General features: G+C 50.3%; 1 protein-coding gene across 1 annotated transcript in view; it reads right to left on the bottom strand.

The window, feature by feature from the left end:
• Hmbs (hydroxymethylbilane synthase) overlaps positions 1–1,548 on the bottom strand; it is a 10,305-nt gene that overhangs the window by 1,107 nt on the left and 7,650 nt on the right. Inside the window, exons 9-11 of the mRNA XM_005347177.2 lie at positions 813–926; positions 571–609; positions 258–377 (exon numbers count right to left, since the gene is read on the bottom strand). Coding sequence (XP_005347234.1) covers positions 258–377; positions 571–609; positions 813–926 — 273 coding nt within the window. The remainder of the gene's footprint in view (positions 1–257; positions 378–570; positions 610–812; positions 927–1,548) is intronic.

Below are 1,548 nucleotides of genomic sequence, written 5' to 3' on the forward strand. Positions count from 1 at the left end.
AGTGCTGGGATTAAAGGCGTGCGCCACCACCGCCCAGCTCTAAGGGCCTTTAAACACCACTTTTTGACCACAAACCTCTAAGGATATTAACTGAAAAGCCTGCTGGGGCCAGACCAAGGTTCTCTCTCCACACTTAACAAAACATTCTGCAACTCTTGAGTTACCATTACATACAAAACACTTATCTGAGAAGTCTTCCTACCGCCCTTCTGATTCCCCAAGTCCTCGCAGCACCACGGGAGGAGCCCAAGTCTTACCAGGTGCCTCAGAAAGGCCCTCTCAGCGATGCAGCGAAGCAGAGTCTCGGGGTCGTGCAACACACTCACTAGATCCAAGATATCCTGGTCCTTGGCTCGGACTTCCACAGCTAGGGCTCCCTGAAAGAAAAACAGGCCTGATCTTTCTCTAGTCGTGAAGCAGAACATGGGAACAAGCCCTCTTCTACCTGCTTCCCAGGGTCTTCTGCTTGCCAAAGCCTGAACATTTTATTTGAGGGGGAGCAGATGCCAAAGATTATAAACGCAGATTTATGAAGAGGCACATGAACAAAGCCTCTCCAGGCAAACTTACCTGACCCACAGCGTACATACATTCCTCTGGATGCAAGATCTGTGGAGGCAGACAGAATAGAATGGTGGGCAGTGAGCTAGGGTTTGCCACCAGGAAGCCTGGTGTCTGGAACAGGAGTCTGGCCTCTAATCTCACGCCCTAGCCTGAGCTTACTCTGGCTTGTCGTGTTATTGACAGAATGGTCACGAAGATAGCAGGAGAGAGAGGCAGATTAAAATAGAATGGAACAGGGCAGCGCCTACCTGCCCCACCCGGTTCTGCCAGCCCATGCGCTGCAGGCCAGCCACAGCCAGGACGATGGCACTGAACTCCTGCTGCTCATCCAGCTTCCGCAGTCGGGTGTTGAGGTTGCCCCGCTGTGGAGAGATGCTAAGGAGAACCGTGACCCACACAGTGCACCCTCTGCCCCACAGTCTCTTGTCCCCTCTAGCTGACTTTTACAGACTCTTAGACAGGATCTCACGGTGTAGTCTGACTGTACTGATACTCACTATGTAGATCAGGCTGGACTTGAACTCACAGAGATCTCCTGTCTCTGCCTCCAGAGTGCTGAGATTAAAGGCATGCGCCATTGTTTTTTGTTTTTCGAGGCAGGGTTTCTCTAGCTTTGGAGCCTGTCCTGGAACTAGCTCTTGTAGACCAGGCTGGCCTCGAGCTCAAAGAGATCCATCTGTCGCTGCCTCCAGAGTGCTGGGATTAAAGGTGTGTGCCACCACTGCCCAGCTGGAACATACTATTTTTATTTATTTTAGTTTTATGTGTATGGTGTTTTGCATGCATGTATGTCAGCAGAGGTCAAAAGAGGGCATCAGATCCCCTAGAGCTGAAGTTAGAGACAGGTGAGCCACCAAGTGAGTGCTGGGAGTTGAACCAGAGTCCTCTGGAAAAGCAGCCAGTGTTTTTAACCACTAAGCCATCTCTCCAGCCTCAGGTCATGCTCTCTCTCTCTCTCTTTTTTTTTTTTTTTTTTTTTTTTTT

The sequence above is a fragment of the Microtus ochrogaster genome, chromosome 5 (assembly GCF_000317375.1).
Source record: "Microtus ochrogaster isolate Prairie Vole_2 chromosome 5, MicOch1.0, whole genome shotgun sequence".
Classification (NCBI taxonomy): Eukaryota; Metazoa; Chordata; class Mammalia; order Rodentia; family Cricetidae; genus Microtus; species Microtus ochrogaster.